Source organism: Capra hircus, chromosome 7 (assembly GCF_001704415.2).
Source record: "Capra hircus breed San Clemente chromosome 7, ASM170441v1, whole genome shotgun sequence".
In the NCBI taxonomy this organism is placed as follows: Eukaryota; Metazoa; Chordata; class Mammalia; order Artiodactyla; family Bovidae; genus Capra; species Capra hircus.
The window spans coordinates 69,880,031-69,902,446 of NC_030814.1; the positions used below are offsets into that span (position 1 = coordinate 69,880,031).

At 41.2% G+C, this 22,416-nt stretch overlaps 1 protein-coding gene across 1 annotated transcript in view; it reads right to left on the reverse strand.

Annotated features, from left to right (window-relative positions):
• Window positions 1-17,036, reverse strand: part of NLRP3 (NLR family pyrin domain containing 3) — a 47,608-nt gene extending 30,572 nt beyond the window's left edge. The window contains exons 1-6 of the mRNA XM_005682796.3: window positions 16,999-17,036; window positions 14,977-15,038; window positions 14,488-14,790; window positions 10,242-10,346; window positions 7,981-9,736; window positions 2,205-2,372 (exon numbers count right to left, since the gene is read on the reverse strand). Coding sequence (XP_005682853.1) covers window positions 2,205-2,372; window positions 7,981-9,736; window positions 10,242-10,346; window positions 14,488-14,770 — 2,312 coding nt within the window. The 5' untranslated portion in view covers window positions 14,771-14,790; window positions 14,977-15,038; window positions 16,999-17,036. The remainder of the gene's footprint in view (window positions 1-2,204; window positions 2,373-7,980; window positions 9,737-10,241; window positions 10,347-14,487; window positions 14,791-14,976; window positions 15,039-16,998) is intronic.

The following is a 22,416-nucleotide window of genomic DNA, read 5'->3' on the forward strand; positions in this document are numbered from 1 at the left end:
TGATTCCAGCTTGTGCTTCATCCAGCCCAGCATTTCGCATGATGTACTCTGCATATAAGTTAAATAAGCAGGGTGACAATATATAGCCTTGACTTACTCCTTTCCCAATTTGGAACCAGTCTGTTGTTCCATGTGTGGTTCTAACTACTGCTTCTTGACTTACATACAGATTTCTCAGGAGGTAGGTAAGGTGGTCTGGTATTCCCACCTCTTTAGGAATTTTACACAGTTTGTTGTGATCCATACAGTCAAAGACTTTGGCATAGTCAATAGAGCAGATGTTTTTCTGGAACTCTCTTGCTTTTTCTATGATCCAACAGGTATTTGCAATTTGATCCCTAGTTCCTCTGTCTTTTCTAAATCCAGCTTGAACATCTGGAAGTTCATGGTTTACATACTGTTGAAGCCTGACTTGGAGAATTTTGAGCATTATTTTTCTAGCATGTGAGATGAGTGCAATTGTTTGGTAGTTTGAGCATTCTTTGGCATTGCCTTTCTTTGGGATTGGAATGAAAACTGACATTTTCCTGTCCTGTGGCCACTGCTGAGTTTTCCAAATTTGCTGGTATATTGAGTGCAGCACTTTCACAGCATCATCTTTTAGGATTTGAAATAGCTCAACAGTAATTCCATCACCTCCACTAGCTTTGTTCGTAGTGATGCTTTCTAAGGCCCACTTGACTTCACATTCCAGGATGTCTGGCTCTAGGTGAGTGATCACACCATTGTGATTATCTTGGTCATGAAGATCTTTTTTATACAGTTCTTCTGTGTATTCTTGCCACCTCTTCTTAATATCTTCTGCTTCTGTTAGGTCCATACCATTTCTGTCCTTTATCGAGCCCATCTTTGCATGAAATGTTTCCTTGGTATCTCTAATTTTCTTGAAGAGATCTCTAGTCTTTTCCATTCTATTTTTTTCCTCTATTTCTTTGCATTGATCACTGGAGAAGGCTTCTTATCTCTCTTTGCTCTTCTTTAGAACTCTGCATTCAAATGGGTATATCTTTCCTTTTCTCCTTTGCCTTTAGCTTTTCTTCTTTTCTCAGCTATTTGTAAGGTCTCCTCAGACAACCATTTTGCCTTTTTGTGTTTCTTTTTCTTGGGAATGGTCTTGATCACTGCCTCCTGTACAATGTCACAAACCTCTGTCCATAGTTTTTCAGGCACTCTGTCTATCAGACCTAATCCCTTGAATCTATTTCTCATTTCCACTGTATAATCATAAGGGATTTGATTTAGGTCACACCTGAATTGTCTACTAGTTTTCCCTACTTTATTCAATTTAAGTCTGAATTTGGCAATAAGGAGTTCATGTTCTGAGCCACAGTCAGCTCCTGGTCTTGTTTTTGCTGACTGTACAGTTTCTCCATCTGCGGCTACAAAGAATATAATCAATCTGATTTCAGTGTGGCCATCTGGTGATGTCCATGTGTAGAGTCATTTCTTGTGTTGTTAGGAGGGGGTGTTTGTCACAGTGTGGGCTCATAGCAAGCACTTTATTATAGACCCACAAGACATGCCCTGTGACAATTTAATCCACGCAAAATATTTTGATGGGTTCCAGCTCAGGTAGCCATTTCTATATTTCATGGAACTCTTCTATTCTCATCTGTAAGTGTGACTAATGAAGATACGGAAGACACTAAAAGTCATGCCCTTTCCTACCACCAACAAATGACTTATTTTCAGTTCCCCTTTATTCTTCCCCATCCGAAACTTCTCAAATAACTGTCCTCCAAACCATTTGGCCTTCCATCTGTAATAGGCTGAGCTGTGTCCCCCCAAAAAAGTTTATGTTGAAGTCTCAACCCTTAGCACCTTAGAATATAACTAAATTGGATTTTAAAAAGGTAATTAAGTTAAAATGAGGTCATTAGGGCAGGCCCTAACCCAGCATGACTGGTGTCCTTGTACGAGAAGAGATCAGACACACAGAGAGACCACGTGAAGACACAGGGAGAGGACAGCGATCTACAGCCAAGGAGAGAAGCAGCAGAAGAAACCAACACTTCTGACAACTTCCTCTTGGACTTCCAGCTCCCACGATTGTGAGAAAGTTAATTTCTATATTTAAGTCTCCCACTCTGTGGTACTTGGTTATGCCAGCCTTAGAAAATTAATAAACTGCTAAAATGGTCCTTCTTCTCCCTTTCTCCCTTTCTCACATACACATACACACATATACACACACACATTCTTACCACAGTCTACGAATGTTACAGCCAGGTTGTTGGAGTGTTTCGCATAACACCTTCATGCCTGGGTCTCCCAGGGTATTGCCACTGAGGTTCAATTCAGTGAGATTCCAGTTATTGCTCAGGACTGAGAAGATTCCCCTGCAAATGCTGGAGGTCAAATAGTTCACCAATCTAGAAATTGGAAGGAAGGAAGAAGAGAAAACAAAGTGAATCTCTAAGAATAGCAAACTGAAGTTGGGGCCAGGAGTGGCTGACACTACTGCAAAGGCATCCTAGGAATTAAGAAATGAGTCACAGAACCAAAGATTGGGCCCTGAGGAATGTAAAAGGCCAGAGGAGCCCTGGTAAGGCTGTTCTGCACATTTTATGATTAAAAGAGCCTGTGATGCACCAAGGAAACCAGAATTGAAAGAGACACATGTATCCCAATGTTCATAGCAGCACTGTTTACAAAAGCCAGGACATGGAAGGAACCTAGCTGCCCACTGGCAGATGAATGGATAAGAAAGCTGTGGTGCATATACACAATGGAATATTACTCAGCCATTAAGAAGAATGCATTTGAATCAGTTCTAATGAAGTGGATGAAACTGGAACCTATTATACAGAATGAAGTAAGTCATAAAGAAAAACACCAATACAGTATATTAACACATATATATGGAATTTAGAAAGATGGTAACAATGACCCTATATGCGAGACAGCAAAAGAGACACAGATATAAAGAACAGTCTTTTGGGGCTCTTTGGGAGAAGGCAAGGGTGGGATGATTTGAGAGGGCAGCGTTGAAACGTGTATATTATCATATGTGAAGCAGATCACCGGTTCAAGTTCAATACATGAGACATGGTGTTCAGGGCTGGTGCACTGGGATGACCCTGGGGGATGGGATAAGGAGGGAGGTGAGAGGAGGGTTCAGCATGGGGAACACATGTGCACCCATGGCTGGTTCATGTCGATGTATGGCAAAAACCACTACAATATTGTAAAGTAATTAGCCTCCAATTAAAATAAATAAATTAATTTTGAAAAGAAAAAGAGCCTGTGATGAATAGATAAAAAAGGTTATATTCATACACAAACACACACACACAATGGAATACTACTCAGCCATGGAGACACAGACATAGAGAATGGACTTGCGGACACAGCAGGAGGAGAGGGTGGGACAAATTGAGAAAGTAGCATTGACATATCGGTTTGGTTCAGTTCAGTTGCTTAGTCAGTCATGTCCGACTCTTTGTGACCCCATGGACTTCAGCACACCAGGCTTTCCTGTCCATCACCAACTCCCAGAGCTTGCTTTGACATATATACACTAACACGTGTCAAATAAATAATCAGTGGGAAATAGCTATCTACCACAGGGAGCCCAGCCTGGCACTCTGTGACAACCTAAAGGGTAGGATGGGAGTGAGGAGGCTCAAGAGAGAAGGGATATATATAGAGAGAGGTATGATTGATTCATGTTGATGTATGGCAGAAACCAACACAACATTGTAAAGCAATTATTTTCCAATTGAAAAATACAAAAATAATGAAAATTTGTCATTTGCAACAGCTTGGATGGACTTGAGGGTATTATAGTATACGATATTACTTATATGTGGAATCTAAAAAATAATACAAATAAACTTATTTACAAAACAGAAAAAGACTCACAGACATAGAAAACAAAATTACAGTTATCAAAGGGGAGGGGAGAGGAGGGATAAATTAGGAGATTGGGATTAACATACGCATACTACTGTATACAGCTTCCCAGGTGGCTCAGTGGTAAAGAAGGCCCCTGTCAAGCAGGAGATGTGGGTTCGATCCCTGGGTCGGGAAGATCTCCTGGAGAAGGAACTGCCAACCCACTCCGGTATTCTTGCCTGGAAAATCCCATGGACAGAGGAGCCTGGTAGGCTAAAGTCCATGGAGTCACAAAGATTCAGACACGACAGTAACTAAGCCACCACCACTACTATATATAAAATAGATAACCAACAAGGTTCTACTGTATAGCACAGGTATACAGTATTGTTATAATAACCTGTAACAACCTATTTGGAAAATAATCTGAAAAAGTATCTGTATATATACATATATATATAACATATATATATTATATATATATATAACTGAATCACTGTGCAATAGATTTAAAACTAATATGACATTGCAAATCAACTATACTTAAATTTAAAAAACTAAAATGGGAAAAGGATGAGGGGAGAGAATAATTTGGGAGTTTGAAATGGACATGTGCACACTGTTATATTCAAAATAGATAACCAAGAAGGATCTACTTGCATGGCACATGAAACTCTGCTCAATGCTGTATGAAAGCCAGGATGGGAGGGAAGTTTGGGAGAAAATGGATACATGTATATATATGGCTGAGTCCCTTCTCTTTTCACCTGAAACTATCACAACATTGTTTGTTAATTAGCTATATCTCAATACAAAACAAAAAGTTAAAAAAAGAAGTACAAATTACTATGAGTAAAATAAATAAAACACAAGAATAAGTTGTACAACACAAGGAATATCGCCAATAGCTATAAATAGAATGTAACCTTTAAAAATAATGAATCACTATATGTAAAATAGGTAGCCAATGGGTATTTGCCGTATTACTCAGGGAACTCACACTGGGGGCTCTGTGACAACCTAGAGGGGTGGGATGGGGAGGGAGGTGGGCGGGAGGTTCAAGAGGCAGAGGACACATGTATACCTATGGGTGATTCATGTTGATATATGGCAGAAACCAACACAATATTGTAAAGCAATTATCCTTCAATTTAAAATTTTTTTAATTAAAAAAACAATTTTTAAAAAATTATGAATCACTATGTTATACACTGGAAACATTGTACATCAACTATATCTCAATGAAAAAAAATATATTCTTAAAAGTACAAAACAGCCTGTGACTTTGGCTGACTGTAAAGAGCCTCTGGTTCCTCCCTCAGGAATCCTTCTCCTCCTTCATCAATTGGCTACCCTGCCCATGGCCCTGGACACTCTGCTAAATGACCCAGAGGCTGGTTCTTACATTAGCTGCATAATAGCATCAATAGTGATCACAAAAATCCCTATGCCAGGCCACATCATAGGAATAAAGCCAGAATCTCTGAGGTAGGACCAAGCATATTGATATTTTTAAGACTACCAGGTGATTCCAAAGTGCTACTCCTGTTAAAATGAAAATTCTGATTCTGTGGGTCTAGGATCAGGGCTGCAATCCTTCACTTCTAACAGGCACCAGGGGGGTGCTCATGCTGCTAGTCCTTCGAAGGCTCTACAACACACTAAGCAAGCTCCTGTCCTCCGAAGAAGGTAGCTGTCTTCTACCATGATGGGCATAAGGCTTTTCTTCAAGGTTTTAGTCTGAGTTTCTGCCAGCCTTCTTTGCAATCCTGTGATCTTAGTCAGGTGTCTTGTTTTCTGAGCTTCATTTTTAGTGCCCTAGTGAGATGTCTCAAGACATGGTAGCAGACAGGGCTGTATAGTTCGAAAAAAAAAAAAATCAATATGTAAAAAAGCTAGAAGTCTGGGACCTTGAGGAATTCAGATTGTTCATGTCCAGGTTGTCCTCAGAACTGAGCCCCTGGTGGCACAGTACCAAATCTACAAGTCTTCTTTCTCTCGACAGGTATCAATTGGTATGCGTCTAAGGATGAGATACTGCCACAGATCCTTCACTTTCAGTTGCATTAACTGAGAGCACTGAAAGGCCATCTCTTGTAATAAGTGACAAGTGGAACATCTACGGAGATCTTAGTTATAAGACTGAACAAACTAAGCGAAAATCTTTCTTGCAGTCATAACATACATGCTTCTTTCTAAAGACTGAAAATGAAAGTTCACAGAATTTGCAAACTATATCAGGCTCTTTTGTAGGTGCTGTAGTGCCGCCTGCTCTCGCTCCTCCCTCTTCCATCTTCTCTCTAGCTATTCTGAACTATTTGCCATTGTTAAAATGTACCCTGCTTTCCCATCCCACTCTGAACCCACTGTCCCCTTGGTCTGGGCTACCCCTTGCACATCCTTGGCTCTTTCATACTCCATCCTTCAGGATCCAGCTGGTCAAGTGCTCCCCCTGCATGCTTCAGATGCATTGCACCAATATTCTTGCCAAAGCCCACCCCCTCTACCAACAGCCCTGGATTCCTGCCTCACCCCACAACCCAACTGTAAGTTGTTGTGAACAGAACCTGGGTCTTAGCCACTACTGAAGCCTCAGCAGGTAGTCCTTGATGACCCAACAATAAATAGAAAAGTCATCCCGGTAGCAGTGCCAAGGAAAAGAGAGGGAGCTAAAAGCTTATTGCTGCCAGTGAAAGTGCCAGCTCCTTTTCTCCTTAATTTTGTCCCATGTCAAATATCCCCTATAGAGGTCAAACCCAAGCCTTCACAGAGCAGACACCTCCCCACAGCCACTGAAGCTGTGGTAGTTTCTGCCCAAAGATTTAGAAGTCAAGGAATTCAACCCTTCCAATGAACACACACAACTGACTTCCAACCCTCTAGCAACTGAGTAAACAGACCTTGAAGTGGGTGCTGTTGACAAATGAAAGTGTTAGTTCTTCAGCCATGTATAACTCTTTGTGATCCCATGGACTGTAGGTCACCAGGCTCCTCTGTCCATGGAACTCTCCTGGCAAGAATAGTGGAGTGGGTTGCCATACCCTTCTTCAGGGGGTCTTTCTGACCCAGGGAACAAACCAGGGTCTCCTGCTTTGCAGACAGATTTTTTGCCATCTGAGCCACCAGGGAAGCCCTAGCTGTTGACAAATGCCTGGCTGCAAGCACAAGGTGAGGGCCTTGGAGCTCTCTCTCCTTCCCAGCCCTATTTCTCCTCATTGGTTGTTCCAGTGAAGCCATGTCCCTCCCCATTTTCTCCTACATAAATACTCTTCTTCAGACCACATTCATATCTCCTTCATATAAGACCCCACTGCCAGGATTTTCTGGTGATCCAGTGGTGAAGAATCTGCCTGCCAATGCAGGTGACGTGAGTTCCATCCCTCTTCCTGAGAGATTCCATCCGTACAGGCCAATTAAGCCCACGTGCCACAACTACTGAAGCCTGTATGCCTAGAGCCTGTGCTCTACAATAAGAGAAGCCACCCCAATGAGGAGCCTGCGCACCACAACTAGAGATTGGCCTCTACTTGCAGCAACGAGAGAAACCCCACACACAGCAAGACCTAGTGTAGCCAAAAATAAATTAATTATTTTTTTAAAGAGATTGTCTAGGTAATAAAAGATTCCTTTTCCTTCTCTGCCACCTACCTACATTCTGCCAATCTTTCAAGGCAAGCTCAAACTTCACTCCTCCAAGAAATCTCCCCCAAGCATCCCACACTAAGGTCCTCTGTCCTCTGTGTTCCTGGACAGAGTCATACTGGTTGTTCTGCCCCTTAGGTGACAGGCTATTAAGCAATAAAGTCCCAAGTAAATTAGAAGCAATTTGAGTTTATGAACATTTTCTTCCATTATTTTTTTTTCACATAACACATTGTGCTAAATTGGTATCCACCAAACATTTGCTTATTGTTTCATTGGTTTTTTTCTCATGTCATTTGTCCACCTACTCTTCCTCTACTAGTCACTATCTGCCAATGAAGGGGTCTGGTAGAAATTAGCAATGATCGCATTGTTTTGAAGCTGTGGAAACTGCATTTGCAAGACTGTTGAAAACAAAGGGGAGAGAGCAAGTGCCAAGAATCAGATGACTAGAAAGTAGAAGACATACAGTACCAATTGCCTGAAGCAAGATCTCCTTACCCCTGAGAATATGCAACCTCAGAATCAGAGAGAACAGAATGGTCCATATGAGAGTGTCTAACTTCCTCCTCTTCTTCTTCCTCCTTGGGTGAGTTATGGAGCAACCTCAGGGAAAGGGATTCCACATGGCGACAGTTCTCAATACAAAAAGAAGAAACCACATGGTCCATTCTAGTGGACAGCTTGATCTCAATTTTGGGGAAATGGCCCATCGCCCTTTGCACAAAGTCCTCCTCCTGCATCTCATACAAACAATAGAACAATTCCAGCTGGCTGGGCTCAGTCTGTAGTGTCTTGGCCTTGGCTTTTGCTTCAATCCATTTCAGCAGCTCTAGCCTGATTTTCTGAGAGATCTTACAACTCAGTTTTTTCTCTAAGTAGGAGGTCCTCTCCTGGTTTATAAGGCCAAAGAGGAAACGGACAACAAAAATCAGATATCCCTTTTCGAATTTGCCATAGTTTTCGAGAAGGACCTTCACATCTCGGTTGGGAAGTTTTGAACAAGCCTGAGGCATGTTCCTCATCTCCCCATGATTGTCTTCTTCTAGCAGGTAGTACATGGCAGCAAAGAACTCCTGGAAAGTCATGTGGATGAAGCTGTAGAATTTCTCGCAGTCCACTTCCTTTTGGAACAGGTTCATTCTCAAGAAAGCAGACACATCTGCCTTCTGCAGGCCATGATTTCTGAGATCGCACTCCTCAAATAGGATTTTTTGGTTCCAGATTCCATCTGCAGCCAATGAACAGAGACCCCAGAGGGTAGCAGAGTTGTGGTTCTCCTGGCTCCCTCCCTGAGATTGCAACAAACTGGAGAGGAAGAAGATATACACTGCAGTGGTGGTCTTGGATGTCCGAGCAAGACTCTTGCCACTATCCATCTGCTGTTTCAGCCCAGTGCACACAATCCAGCAAACCAGAGGAATAAAGCACATGGTGAAGAGAATCTCATTCTCCTGAATCAGCCTGAAGGCTTCCCTTGCTTGCTGCTCATCTGAGAAATACTTTAAGAAATATTCCTTCCTCCTGGCCTCTGAGAAACCCAGGATCTCCACATGACGAGCCTGGCCCAGCAAGTGCTGAAGTTTCTCCAGGGCCACAGGTCTTGTGGTGATGAGGAGGGAGGCCTCAGGAAGCAGTCTTTTTCTGATGAGGCTGCTCAGGAGAATGTCTCCCCGCTCCACCTTCTGCCAGTTTGTGCAGAGTGCTTCTGTGTGCTCATCAAAGGCACCTTGCAGCTCGTCAAAGCCGTCCATGAGGAAGAGGATCCTGGAAGACTTGCTTACAATCTTGCCTATGGGTGGGTTTGGGCCAGGGCAGCAGCTGGCGATCAGGTCCCCCAGGCTCCTCTGAGTCCCAAGGCTCACCTCCCGGCAGTGAATGTAAAACAAATAGTCAAATCTATCCTGGTAAAGTTTCTCTGAGGCCCAGTCCAACATGATCTTCCTGGCCAGTATTGTTTTCCCAATGCCCGCTGCTCCCTGGAACACCACTGTGTGCACAGGCTCAGAGTGCTGATCCTCAGGATCAAACAGCAATTCCAAGTTCACGGAACTCACGGGGCTATCCTGTATCTTGGCCCAAGTCCTACCAATGGCCAGGAGCTCATGCTCCCTCTCCTGTTGGCTCCTGTGTTCCTTGATGAGACGCAGCCTGGTGAAGCGTTTGTTGAGGTTCACGCTCTCACCCAGACGGGCATTCCTGTCTTCAATACACTGGAATTTGCTTCTCACATATTTTCTGTACTTCTTACAGTAATCTATGTCAGAGACAGAAAGTTAGACCTCAGAAGAAGCTTGATCACATCAACAGAGACAAGCTATCATAGGGGCTGGTGGTCTCTAAGGAATGAAAACTGATATTGAAGAATGGGAGTTGCAGTTTCTCACCACTGCCTGGGGTATGGATAGCCCCAGAAAATACAGGGTGTCAAAATCTTCCTAGACACAGTTGAACAGAAGAACAGCAAAGTGCCATATGCATTGGCCCTGGCCAGAAAGTCCTTTTTCATTCAATCTTACTCCTTTACGTAGTCTGCAGCTCATGCCCTATAAAGCCTGAAACATTCAGTTGCCCATCCATGGTTCTGGGACTGCAAGCAGTGAAACATGCATCTATTTCTTAAGCTAAAGTGGATTTCCTAAGACAGATCTTTTCACCCCAAGGAACATGTTAGGATCACCAAGTTATCCACCCTCTGAGCTTCAAGTACCTACAGAACCAGGTCTCTAAACCCAATCAGAAGTACCAATGAGATTGCTTACCTTTTTTTTTTCTACAAATAGAGATTCTGGAAAGGTATCCCAGTAAACCCATCCATTCTTCTTCAAGGCTTTCTTCCTGACTTAGCACAGAAACATTTGTATTCTCTGAGAAATAAAGGAAGAAAATACAAAGTGTTAAAAACCACGACTCCTGATTAAGGTTATGTCATTGACACCCAACGACAAAGGTCCATCTAGTCAAAGATGGTGTTTCCAGTCACCATGTATGGATGTGAGAGTTGGACCATATAGAAGGCTTAGCACCAAAGAATTGAGGCTCTCAAACTGTGGTATTGGAGAAGACCCTTGAGAGTCTTGTGGACTGCAAGAAGTTCAAACCAGTCAATCCTAAAGGAAATTAACCCTGAATATTCATTGGAAGGACTGATTCTGAAGCTGAAACTCCAATACTTTGGCCACCTGATGCAAAGAGCCAACTCATTAGAAAAGACTCTGATGCTGGGAAAGATTGAAGGCAGGAGGAGAACGGGATGACAGAGGACAAGATGATTGGATGGTATCACAGACTCAATGGACATGAGATTGAGCAAGCTCTGGAAGATGGTGAAGGACAGGGAAGCCTGGTGTGCTACAGTCCATGGGTCTCAAAGTCAGATACAACTGAGCGACTGAACAGCAAAAGCAATTGAAATCCAATAGCCAACACCTGGCACAGGTCAAAGCCACCTGCCCTGAACTTCTCCCAAACCAAAATACAGCTCAGTTGAATGTCCAGTTGGAGGCATTCCTGTACTCCTAATTTCAAAGCAATGGATACCAACTAATATTGTGTCCTCATTGTATCCAGTCTTGGAATCTATCTCCCAAGGCTGGAAATCAGAAGGCAAACATCTGAGGCATCAAAGTTTCTCATCCTCATTTAGCTTTGGCAGACTCCCTCACTTGTGCTCTGGTTTTGAGACTATCCCCACACTCTCAGGTATCCCCAGGATGGCCAAAGGCCAGCAGTATCATCTGCCCTTGAGCCCAAATGCCTGGAATTCATCTGACCCATATTTGGAATCTTCAACAGCAAGAATAACCCATCTGACATATCTAATTCAGAATTCTGACTAACTTCAGATTCACTTAAAAAGTTTTTAAAGTATTGATTCTAGGACTCTACTCCCAATGATCCTTTTTCAGTTCTCTGAGGTGGAGCCCAGGCACCATTATATTTATCTATTTTTAAAATAATTTTTATTGGAGTACAGTTGATTTACAATACTGTGCTAGTTTTCTGCTGTACAGAAAAGTGAATCATATATATATATATATATATACATTCGTTTTTAGATTCTACTCCCATATAGGTCATTACAGAGTATCAAGTAGAAGGCACCTTTTTATTTTAAAAGCCCCACATGTATCCACAGTTGAGAATTATAGACCTAAACAATCAATAAATAACACATCCAAAACAGGTATCTTATAGGAGAAACTAGACACAGCAGAACAAGAGATAGGTACCAGGGCAAATGCATGGGACAGATAAATTTAGCTGAGCAGGAATTCCAGAGCTATATAAAAGATTCTGAGGTATCTACTTATTCTGAATGCAAATGCTGTTAACCCCCCACACACAAAACCACAAAATAAAATCTAAACATTAACTCAAACCAAGAGCAAAATTTAATTTTTACCTAAAATATAACACTAGCCAGCCCCCTGAAACAAAAAACAAAGCCCACAAAACACAAAAACTTCTAACCCTAGGTATAATTCTTCCACCCCCAAAACCTACATGTATAAGCCAAATGGTATAATGGTTATTCCACCAAAGACTCTTGGCATTGAATCCAGGCTTGGCTCTGGTTAGAACAGAGCTATGGACAACTATAACTTTTTCCAGGCTCATTTCACATGGTTTTGCAATCATTCTCCAGAATTATTTTTCATCTGGTGAAAATGAAATTCTTTATATCCATTAAACAACAGTTCTCCATTCCCCATTCTTTGCAGCCCCTGGAAACCACTACTTTGTCTCTATGAATTTGTCTACTCTAGGTACCTCTTATAATGGAATCACAGAATATTTGTCTTTTTGTGATTGGCTTATTTCACTTAGTATAATGAAATTGACAACTTATTTGAAAAAGCACAGGCCTCCAGGGGTTCTTGTGAGGAATAAATAAAATCCATAAAATCTGCTGAGTCAACTACTTCTGCAACCACGATTGCAAGTGAAAGTGTCAGTCCCTCAGTCTTGTCTGACTCTTTGTGACCCCATGAACTATATAGCCTGCCATGCTCCTCTGTCCATGGAATTCTCCAAGCAAGAATACTGGAGTGGGTTGCCATTCCCTTCTCCAAGCAGTCTTCCCAACCCAGGGATCAAACTCAGGTCTCCCATACTGCAAGAAGATTCTTTACCATCTGAGCCACCAGAGAAGCAACCTTGATTATTACACTTTAAAATGGTTATTGAGAATGTCAGTACTGATACAATTATAATTATGCTATTATACAGAATTTGTTTATAACATCACATAAACACACCTGCCTTCATGCCCCTATTTTTTTATCTCCCTCATTAGATCCATATTTCTTCCCACCTCACTCTGCTTGTGATCTGATGATCTATTTTATATTTGGCAGTATAAATACTTTTTAATTAACTTTAGATATGCCAATGTGGACAAAACAAGGTTAGAAGAAAAAATAGGGTAATCAGAAAATAATTCATTAGAAACAGAAGTTTAAGTCTATAAAACTGACTTCAAATGGCATAGATGTACTACATATATACCATCATTTTTGTCAGTTTCAGAAACACTGATTCATTTTTATTACTCTTTTTCACTAGCTCAACATCATCATCTTGTGATTTTCTAGGTTCCTCTGAGCCCTTTCTTGTACCCTTCCCTTGCTCAGAACACCAAGCCAGAAGGAAGAACCTCACCATATGTCCACAGAGATGAAAAGGATTTCTTTCACCAATTCCAATGCCCAAATTAATGGCCATAAGAAAAGCTTTTCTGCAGAAATTACATACTTCTATAAGCTGAGAGATTGCCCCCAAGCCATAGGAAGCAGAGATCCAAGTCTGCTGACCACGCAGGTAGATACTTAGATGCTAGATGAAGACTTGGAGTAAGTCCAGGCCCAGGAGAGATATGAACAAAGTGTAACTAATTAAAGAAGGTTCTTATGGGTATGTGAGCCCTTAAAGGAGTTAGAAAAAAGAAAACTGCTTTCCTCCATCTTCTCATAGCACTATCATGAGAAGAAAAATTAGATGATAAAGCCAAGATAATAAGTGATTAAAAAACAAACATATCAGCTTGGATTTGTCAAAGGATACCATCAACAGAGTGAAAAGACAACCCTCAGAATGGGAGAAAATATTTGCAAATCATATGTTTGATAACAGGTTAATATCTAGGACATATATATAAAGGACTCCTAAAGGTCAACAGCAAAAGACAAACATTTAAAACATGGGAAAAGAATTGAATAGACATTTCTCCAAAGATAAGCAAATGACTAACAAGCACATGAGAAGAGGTTCAATATCCCTAGTCAATAGGGAGATATAAATGAGATACCATCTCATGCCCATTAGGACGGCTACTATCAAAAAAAGAAAACATAAATGTTAGTAAGGATGTGAAGAAATTAGAACCCTTGTGCACTGCTAGTGGAAATGTAAAATGGTGCATCTACTGTGGAACATGGCAATTCCTCAAAAAATTAAACTAGAATTACCATATAAGCCAGTAATTCCACTTCTGGAAATAAACCCAAAAGAATTGAAAGCAAGATCTCAAAGAGATTTGTACAACCATATTCATAGAAGCATTATTCACAATGGTCAAAAGCTAAAAGCAATTAGAAAGTCCATTGATGGATGAATGAATGAACAAACTGTGGTATACACATACCACAAAATATTATTCCACCTTAAAAAAGAATGAAATCCTGCCATATGAGACAATGTGCATGAAGCTTGAGGAAGTTTATGCTGCTACACAAAAAGACAAATATTCTATGATTTCACTTATAAAAGGTACTAGAATAGTCAAATTCATAGAGACAGAAAGTGGTTGTCGGGGGCTGAGAGGAGGGTAGATTGTTTCTTGGGTACGGAGTTTTGCAAGATGAAAAAGAGTTCTGGAGATTGATTGAACAACTGTGTGAATGAGCTTACCAGCACTGCATCATACACTAAAACTTCTGATTGTAAATTTTATCTTATGTATATTTTATCATGATTTTTAAAAAGTACTGTCTTCATTCCACTCACCCCATTCTGGCTCATCCCTCTTAGCTTTCTCATAAAGGTCTCTCCTGTTGATTGCAGCAAAAATCCACTTGGCCATGGCCCATGCCTTCTCTTCCCCGTTAAAATCAATCATCAGGGTGGCTATATCCACATGATCTGCTTTTTCTGTCTGACCCCGAGGAATTGAGGTGCAGCCCTTTTGACTGGGATAGTCTTCTAAATGCATCTTGAATTTCTTAAAGTCTATGTCTTCCAGGTCCTCCAGGTAACGAGCCAGCTTGCAGCGGACACTTGCCATGATCATCTGCAGACCTGGTCAGAGTCCTTGGGCATAAATCCACACTTGGAATTTAGGTGGTGCAAACAGCATATGGTTAAGATGTCTTTTCAGAAATTTACCCTCAGAGAGAACTAAAGCATCAAAAACCCAGAAAATTGAAAGGAAAAAAAATATCACTGGATTCTAACAAGTCGCCATCTTTAGCTTTTAAAAGTGAGTCAAATTCTTACCAGAAAGTTTTCCTATTGGCTCGACCCAGGTGTGTGTCCTGAGCCATGGAAGAAAGGTGCTCCTATGGAGAGAAATAAAACCACCAACACAATCACATTAACAGTGCAATGTAGTCTTAAACTGCTTCCTGATGCTATCTTGATGTATCACCAAGAGAACTTTGATCCCACTGATTACTGGCTATGTATGACCCTGGGCAATCTCTCCACTATTTTTCAACTTCAGGTTCCTCATCTATAAAATGGCAGAGTGGAAAGATTTTTTTACCTTCCTTCCACCTGAAAGACTCTGGTTTCTTGTTTCTGTTTTGAACCAAGGAAAGATGAATGAGGGACAAGAGAAGAAAGGATGCCAGGAATGAGTAATTATGGTGATAACAGAACAGCATATGTCTAGAGAGAAGGAAAGAGAACATAGAAGCATGCAGAGGAAGGCGTAATCTGCAACAAACCCTTTATCAACACATTGATTGATTAAAACTGAAATGAGATGGAACTTGGGGTGATAAGGAAGAATGATAAATATATACATTTGTTTAATGTCTCCTTGCAAAATTCACAATTATAATAATTATTAGAACTCACATTTATTGAGAGCTTCTCATGAGTTAGGTACTATACTGATGCACAAAACTGAAAAATTATATTCCTAGTTCCGTGGTATGGAAGTAGAAACTGAGTCTTACGCTAAGTGACTTGCCCAGAGTTTCACAGCCAGGATTTACACTAGAGTCACTGATTTCTGAGTCATGCCCCTAACATTGCATTTTTCTCGGCACTAAAAGTATGAGAACATTTCTTCCACCATTTCAGTAGGTATCTCAGTCAAATAGGAGGAAAAAATGGTTGAAGATGATAACAAAATATAGATGAAAGTGAAAACGTTAGTTGCTCAGTTGTGTCCGACTCTTTGTGACCCCATGGACTGTAGCCCACCAGGCTCTTTTATAATTCTCCAGGCAAGAATACTGGAGTGGTTTGCAATTTCCTTCTCCAGGGGATCTTCCTGATCCAGGGATCAAACCCATCCTGCATTGCAGGCAGATTCTTAACCATCTGAGCTACCAGGGAAAACCAAAAATCAGATTGTTAAAAAACAAAAGCACTTTCCCAGGTTTTATCACACAGAGTAGTGTTCAGTCACACTGTAATGTTCAATGTCTTGGTTTCCTAACTAGACTTCAAGTTCCACAAAGACTTGAAATCAGCTGCTATATCTCTTGATCATACACAATTTCTAGATTTTGGATGGGTGAGCACATTGGCTTTGTTTGGAATTGATCTCTTCATATTATTGAATTTAGAAAAGGATCATAGGAAGGGAGAAGCCATATGAGCCCAGGACTCCTGCATTGCAGGCAGACTCTTTGCCATCTGAGCCACCAGGGAAAGCTTATGAAGCTTTTGAACTCTCCAAACTGGAATTCATAAAAACCCAGTTTAATGTTCAAGACATTTTAAACATGTTCAACACTCCTGTCTCCATTCCTGCCTCTCCACTCCTTGCATCATGCATCACCCACCCCCTGCCGTCCCCTGTCAAGTCCATCCCCTATGCATTTGGCAGGGGGCAGGAGGAGAGGGGCTAGTCCAGACAGATCGACCAGCTTTGCCAACCCTCTCAGGTACCACTGCATCAATCTTTCCATCCACATCAGGACTCTGCCTCTCCTCTGTGCTACCCTATCCCTAACCTTAGCACACCCCCACCCTGACCTTTACCTTCTCTGTCCCTTGGTTTCTAAACATGCTCATTTCTTTATATGCATCCCATCTATCCACTTTCTAGGGGAGTGAGTGTGAGCCATGGTCACTGTCCCTGACCCCCACTCCCCACACACATGCACTGGCACACATAGCGACCAAATATTGATAAACATAAAAGAAACATTCCAGAAACATTGTTGAAGGATAGACTTGAAGGCTGGCAGAAGGAACCTCTAGTCAAATTCTGCCCCTTGAAACAATCTCCCCACTCTTCCCCAGGCTATTTCAGCCACCCGGCTCCAGAGCTGGACTCACCCAAACGTCATCCTCGGGAACAGCCAGAGAAGAAACTAAACGAATTTATAGCAGTCACAACCCAGCAGGAAGGATGTGGTCTCAGTTTGGAACAAACAGGCTTGCATCACAGGCAAAAGCAGAGACTAACGGTTACTCACATTACTGGATTTTCCAAACTGAAGCTCTCAAAGCTGAGCCTGCTTGCAGCCAGAGATACCTGGCCTCCCCTCAACGGCCACTGGGGTAGAAAAAGGGAGGAAATTCAACTGCTGCTCAATGAATGTTCCCTCTGACTCTGACAGCAGCCATGTGAGTGTTTTGATGACACAGAGGGGGCTGTGATGGAGAATACCATAGCAGCATAAACAGACAATCGAAAGCATAACCTGGCTATCAAACTGCAGATCCCATTCATTTCCAAGCTGTCACATGGAGGAGGTCAGTAGACAATACAGTAACCACTGACTGTTATTTTTCTTCACCACTTAATTGACGTAAGTATATACCTGTGAAACCATCACCACCATCAAGGCTATACACATGTTTATCACCTCCCAAAGTTTCTCCCCACCCTATTATATGGGGAAAATTGACTTTGTGTGTGTGGTGAGAACACAATATAAGATCTACCATAAACAAATATTAAGCACACAATTTAGTATTATTAGCTACAGGCTCTGTGCTGTAGAGCAGATCTCCAGGACTTATCCATCTTGCATAATAGAAACTGCCCACTCTCTGACTAACATTTCCCTCTTCCTGTCTCTCCCCAGCCCCTGGAAACTGTCATTCTACTCTGTTTCAACAAGTTTGACTATTTTAGATCCTACATGAGTGATTTCATTTGATATTCATCTTTCCTCTCGTTTATTTCATTTTGTCATCAAAATCCATTCATGTTGTTGCAAATGGTAGGATTTCCTTATCTATCATGGCTGAATAACATTCCATTGTGATATTTTTCATATATGTATATGCTAATATACATATGAAATATTCATATGAATATATGAAATATTCCATATATATAGAATATATATAGTCCAGAATATATTCCAATATATATACATATATTCCAACATTCTAAATATATATGTATGTATATATATATATCACATCTTCTTATTCATTCATTTACTGATGGATGCTTTAGTTGTCTTTATTCTTTCTTCTGATTATGAACACTTATGCTGTTTCTGTGTCTTGGATATTGTGAATAAAGCCACAGTGAACATGGAAGCACATATCTCTTCAAGATCAGATCCTGATTTCAATTCCTTTGGATAGGCACAAACTCTACTCTCCGACTCACTGACGTATTTGTTCAACTAAAATTTATGGAGTACTGAGTGTGTGTCAAGCATGAACACAAAGCTGAATAGCAGCTTGCCTTACCCGAGAAGAGCTAGAGAAGATAGATACACCTGCGTTTCTAACTGTTACCATGTCTGCAGGACCACAGTGCAATAATGGCATAAGTTCCATGGAACATGGTAAGTGAGAGGCACTCAGCACCCCAGGGAGTGCAGGAAACTTGGAGCAAGAAGGAAAAGCATTCAAGTCTAACATAAGGATACTGGGGCATTGGTGGATGACTTTGTCTCTTTGTGTCTCAGTTTCCTCATCTGTAAAATGGGGATAACAATAGCACCAATCAGAGATGGTTGTCATAAAAATTGAGCAAATGGGTAAATGTGAGGCCTTTGGAACAGAGCCTGAATCACAGAAACTGGTATCAGTGGTTAGCTCCTCCTCCTACTGCTTTACAGAATGGTGTGCAAATGCTCTTGAGCGAGTCAGTTCCTAGGCAGGTTGATAAGAAGTCTGGGGTACCCTAGGAGGAGAGAGGGGTCTGGGGCTCTCAAAGAGTAGATAGCGATCTGGAGTTCCCAAGGAGGAGAAAATGACATTTTTTCTACATTCCTTAGTCATATAAAACGTTTTTTTCTTTAAGCCCAGAGCTGATGATTATGCAATAAAACAGCTCAGCTTAAACTCTGTACTAAGGATTATATAACAATATATCCAGCTTGAGGACAGTTTCTCCTTCTTGAAAACCTTCTGACTAATCCTGTTATCCTAAAATGTATATAATGGGAGGGGGTCTGGCAAGATCTTTTTATTGTTAGTTCTAATTCTGTCTTCTTAAAATGTAAATTGTGAGAATGGTTCTAGTAAGACCCTTAAAAGCTTGATATATTCTTCTGATTTACTGTAATAATCAATTTAAAAAGTATATAACTCCCTTGCTAAGACTAGGGAGGGGGCACTCTCCATCCCCCTTTTGATGTCTATGTCAGAAGCTTTCTCTGTACCTTTTACTTTAATAAAACTCTGCTATACAAAAGCTCTTGAGTGATCAAGGCTGGTCCCTGGTCCTGAAGCTAAATCTTCTTTGGAGATCATGAATCCAACATCGTTCACAGTAAGCTATCACTCTGAGAGACAAAAGAGAGACATCTACTCCCACTAAAGCAAGGGCAGGATAGCAGACCTGAGTCTCAAGCTCTACATGTTGTTAAAGGCCAGGGTGCATGCAGGAAGTGTGAGGACTCCAGATGCTGAGGCTACAGAGAGAGAGAGCAGATCGATCAACCAATATCTGAGAGGGAAATGCAAAGCAGAAAGCAGAGTTCAAATGTCATTCCAGAATTTTGAGATGATACTCTAATCATGTATAAAAACTAATCAAGAAAAAGAAAAAAAAAAACACCATGCTTTGCCTGCCTGTTATTCTGCATTCTGAAAACATTGTTTCAGATATGAAACTATCAAAATCAATACCAATAATAAACAAAGAAGGCCATAAAAAGAGAATACAACAATTCTCTTCCTATCTATTCATCACTCCCTCCTAAAACCTTGGTGACTAACAATGATATACTGTGTACCAAAGAAAAACAATTATACCCATGAAACACCTGCAACTCACTTCTGTAAAGCAGAGTTGATTGGAGTTCTGGGTATTGGGTTCCAAACCCAAATTTGCCACAAACTCTTTCTAATTGAATAATCTACAGGAAACCAAACCTAAATGAAAGTAAATCCACATGTTGCCCCAACCCGCTTCCAAGTACATATGAGCCATCCCTGATTGTACAGGTGGGAGGAAAATGAGGAAATGAGATAAGGGATTTTCTGAACAAAACAAAAATCCAGACATGAGACATGAAAGTATAGGCATGGTGACAAAGATCTAAAACATTTAAAGTCAAAATTCTATTGAAAAGTCCGAAGCAAAACAGCAATAACAGTGCAAAAAGTGAAAGCGAAGTTGCTCAGTCGTGTCCGACTCTGCAACCCCATGGACTGTAGCCTACCATGCTCCTCCAAGAGTACTGGAGTGGGTTGCCATTTCAAGTTACCCCAAATACTGCATGTATCTCTGGGCCTGAATGCCTCCAAGTCTTCACCCATCTTGCCCTTCCATTGACCTCCACACAGTTAACGTGATACGCTAACCACCCTTCCTAAGCCTGTGGGGAGAGTAGTTTCAGTTCTACAGAAGCCAGAAGGCACATTGCTTTCCTGGCAAAGATACTCTTTTAGGCTGCAGGCATTGCTGTCACTTTCCAATCGTCAAATCTGCACTAACCAATAGAGTAGCTACTAGTCTGGTCACGCATGGCTACTGAAATGTAAACTTAAATTAATTAAAATTAATGATTCAGGGGGCTTCCTTGGTGGTCCAGTGGCTAAGACTCCACACCCCCAAAGCAGGGGGTGGAGAACTGATTTGGGAACTAGATCCCAAATGCCACAACTAAGAGTTTGCATGAGGCTTCCCTGGTGGCTCAGTGGTAAAGAATCCACCTGCTGATGCAGGAGACACGGGTTTGATCCTTGATGAGGGAAAATCCCACAAGCTGTGGAAATACTAAGCCCATACTCCACAACTATTGAGTCTGTGCTCTAGAGACCAGGAGGCACAACTACTGAGCACACGTGCTGCAACTACTGAGGCCTGTGCAGTACAAGAGAAGCCACCACAATGAGAAGCTGGTAACAGGCTTCAGTAGTTGCAGCATGTGTGCTCAGTAGTTGTGCCTCCTGGTCTCTAGAGCACAGACTCAATAGTTGTGGAGTATGGGCTTAGTATTTCCACAGCTTGTGGGATTTGCAACTAGAGAAACACACGGAGAAGGCGATGGCACCCCACTCCAGTCCTCTTGCCTGGAGAATCCCAGGGACAGGGGAGCCTGGAAGGCTGCAATCCATGGGGTCCCTAAGAGTCGGACACGACTAAGCGACTTCACTTTTACTTTTCACTTTCATGCATTGGAGAAGGAAATGACAACCCACTCCAGTGTTCTTGCCTGGAGAATCCCAGGGACTGGGGAGCCTGGTGGGCTGCCGTCTATGGGGTCGCACAGAGTCAGACACGACTGAAGCGACTTAGCAGCAGCAGCAGCAGCAGAGAAACACATGCAGCAATGCCAGATGGTTGCAATGCTTTATTTTCAAAGCATCTTTAGTTTCTTTAGGTAGATATATTCCTAAGTATTTTATTCTTTTCATTGCAATAGAATTCAAATTGGAGAAGAAGAAATAAAACTCTCACTATTTGCAGATGACATGATCCTCTAGAAAACCCTTAAAGACTCCACCAGAAAATTACTAGAGCTAATCAATGAATATAGTAAAATTGCAGGACATAAAATCAACACACAGAAATCTCATGCCTTCCTATACACTAATAATGAGAAACTAGAAAAAGAAATTAAGGAAACAATTCCATTCACCATTGCAACGAAAAGAATAAAATACTTAAGAATATATCTACCTAAAGAAACTAAAGACCTATATATAGAAAACTATAAAACACTGGTGAAAGAAATCAAAGAGGACACTAATAGATGGAGAAATATACCATGTTCATGGATCAGAAGAATCAATATAGTGAAAATGAGTATACTACCCAAAGCAATCTACAGATTCAATGCAATCCCTATCAAGCTACCAGCGGTATTTTTCACAGAGCTAGAACAAATAATTTCACAATTAGTATGGAAATACAAAAAACCTCGAATAGCCAAAGCAATCTTGAGAAAGAAGAATAGAACTGGAGGAATCAGCCTGCCTGACTTCAGACTCTACTACAAAGCCACAGTCATCAAGACAGTGTGGTACTGGCACAAAGACAGAAATATAGATCAATGGAACAAAATACAAAGCCCAGAGATAAATCCACGCACCTATGGACAATTTATCTTCGACAAAGGAGGAAAGAATATACAGTGGATTAAAAGCAATCTCTTTAACAAGTGGTGCTGGGAAAACTGGTCAACCACTTGTAAAAGAATGAAACTAGAACACTTTCTAACACCATACACAAAAATAAACTCAAAATGGATTAAAGATCTAAACATAAGACCAGAAACTATAAAACCCCTAGAGAACATAGGCAAAACACTCTCTGACATAAATCACAGCAGG